General features: G+C 36.8%; 1 protein-coding gene across 1 annotated transcript; it reads left to right on the forward strand.

The window, feature by feature from the left end:
• Positions 1 to 14: 14 nt before the first annotated feature.
• LOC125505337 (pyrimidodiazepine synthase-like) lies at positions 15 to 1,509 on the forward strand (the record flags this gene model as incomplete). Its single annotated transcript, XM_048668974.1, is given in 4 exon segments — positions 15 to 413; positions 743 to 913; positions 1,006 to 1,316; positions 1,374 to 1,509. Coding segments are annotated over 4 exon segments (694 nt in total), but the record flags the coding sequence as incomplete, so codon positions are not given.

Genomic DNA, 1,509 nt, shown 5'->3' on the forward strand with positions numbered 1-1,509 from the left:
ACGAAATTAGAAACGAATTACATTCAATGTTTTATGATTATTCAACGTGAAACGTTCAAAGAAAGATTGTTAAATCAGTCAGTTTTCCTATTTGATATTCAATCATAAATTAGAGAAGCTAAAAATGAGAATAAAATGTAAAATGGCACTGCAAAAATCAGCATAGAAAACCGCTGTTCCGTAAAAAATTAATCTGTGCACTTATTTTTATCAAAAAACACACAGAAAAATACTATAAAACTGCAACTCATTGTACGGAATTAGAGTAGTATTTGCCAGATAAATTGCTACTTTTAACTGATAAAATCACATTATAAATAGGATTATTGGAGCGACAATGTCAGTGATTCGAAAACTGCTAAGTGGAATCTTCACCAAACGAAACATAATGTCTGAAAAACACTTATCTGCAGGTGAGCTTAGATAAATCGACAAATCAATGCGATAAAGCTTTAAATAATATTTAATATTTGCATGAAATAATTGATAAGCCTGTATCAGAATATAAACAATAATAATGATGAAATATTCGTTAGGCGTAAAATGCAGTTTCAAATGTCCCCAAAAGTTAAAAAAAATTGTTGAATTTATAAACTTAGATTTTCGACGACGGAATTATGATATTACTGGGCAAATTATGCAACCGCACTTTCCTCTTAACTGAAAAGCACTTGACTTCAGTCTTCTTGATACAACTGCGAATAACTAGAAAAATGTGTAAAATATCGCATGGAACTTTTAGGCTCTGTGGAGCCTCCAAAAGTTGATGGACTTCTGCGAGTATACTCGCTAATAGTGTGTCCTTTTGCGAAAAGAGTCAGACTGGTGCTGAAAGCTAAGAACCTTCCACACGACATCGTCAACATCAACCTTCAAGACAAACCCGAATGGTACTTCAAAATCCACCCAAAAGGTATGAAAACATGGCGAAAAATTCAAGCATTTTTTACTTATTCTTCAATTTATTTTAAAATTTGATACTATTAATAAAATGATCACTCCCAGGACAAGTGCCAGCTTTATTTGATAACGGCAAAGTAATAATTGAAAGCCTGGATATTGCGGACTATTTGGACGAAAAATACCCCACGCAAAGTCCTCTCTACCCCAAGGATCCAGCTGCCAAAAAAAGGGATCAGGAGGTAATCAAGAATTTGTTTCCGGAACCCACTAGCCTGCTGAGCAAGGTGCAATACAGCAGCGAAACATACTCGGTGGATGCTGCTCTGGACCTTTTGCTCCCCGCAGCTCAGCCACTGGAAGACGAACTAGCCAAAAGAGGAACTCGCTTCTTCGGCGGAGAAAAACCTGGAATGGTAAGCCGATTTCACAACTCCTTTTAAAATGCAAATCTTTTAAATGATGGATTTCAGATTGACTTCATGTTGTGGCCATGGGCGGAACGTGCGCAAGCCCTTCCAGGTTTGCTTGCCGTCGATTCGTTGAACTTAAAAGACGATCAAATCCCCAAGCTACGAAAATGGGCAAGAACAATGATCGAAGTTCCAA

Source organism: Dendroctonus ponderosae, unplaced genomic scaffold, assembly GCF_020466585.1.
Source record: "Dendroctonus ponderosae isolate FM_Combo_2020 unplaced genomic scaffold, Dpon_F_20191213v2 Dpon_F_20191213_8, whole genome shotgun sequence".
In the NCBI taxonomy this organism is placed as follows: domain Eukaryota; kingdom Metazoa; phylum Arthropoda; class Insecta; order Coleoptera; family Curculionidae; genus Dendroctonus; species Dendroctonus ponderosae.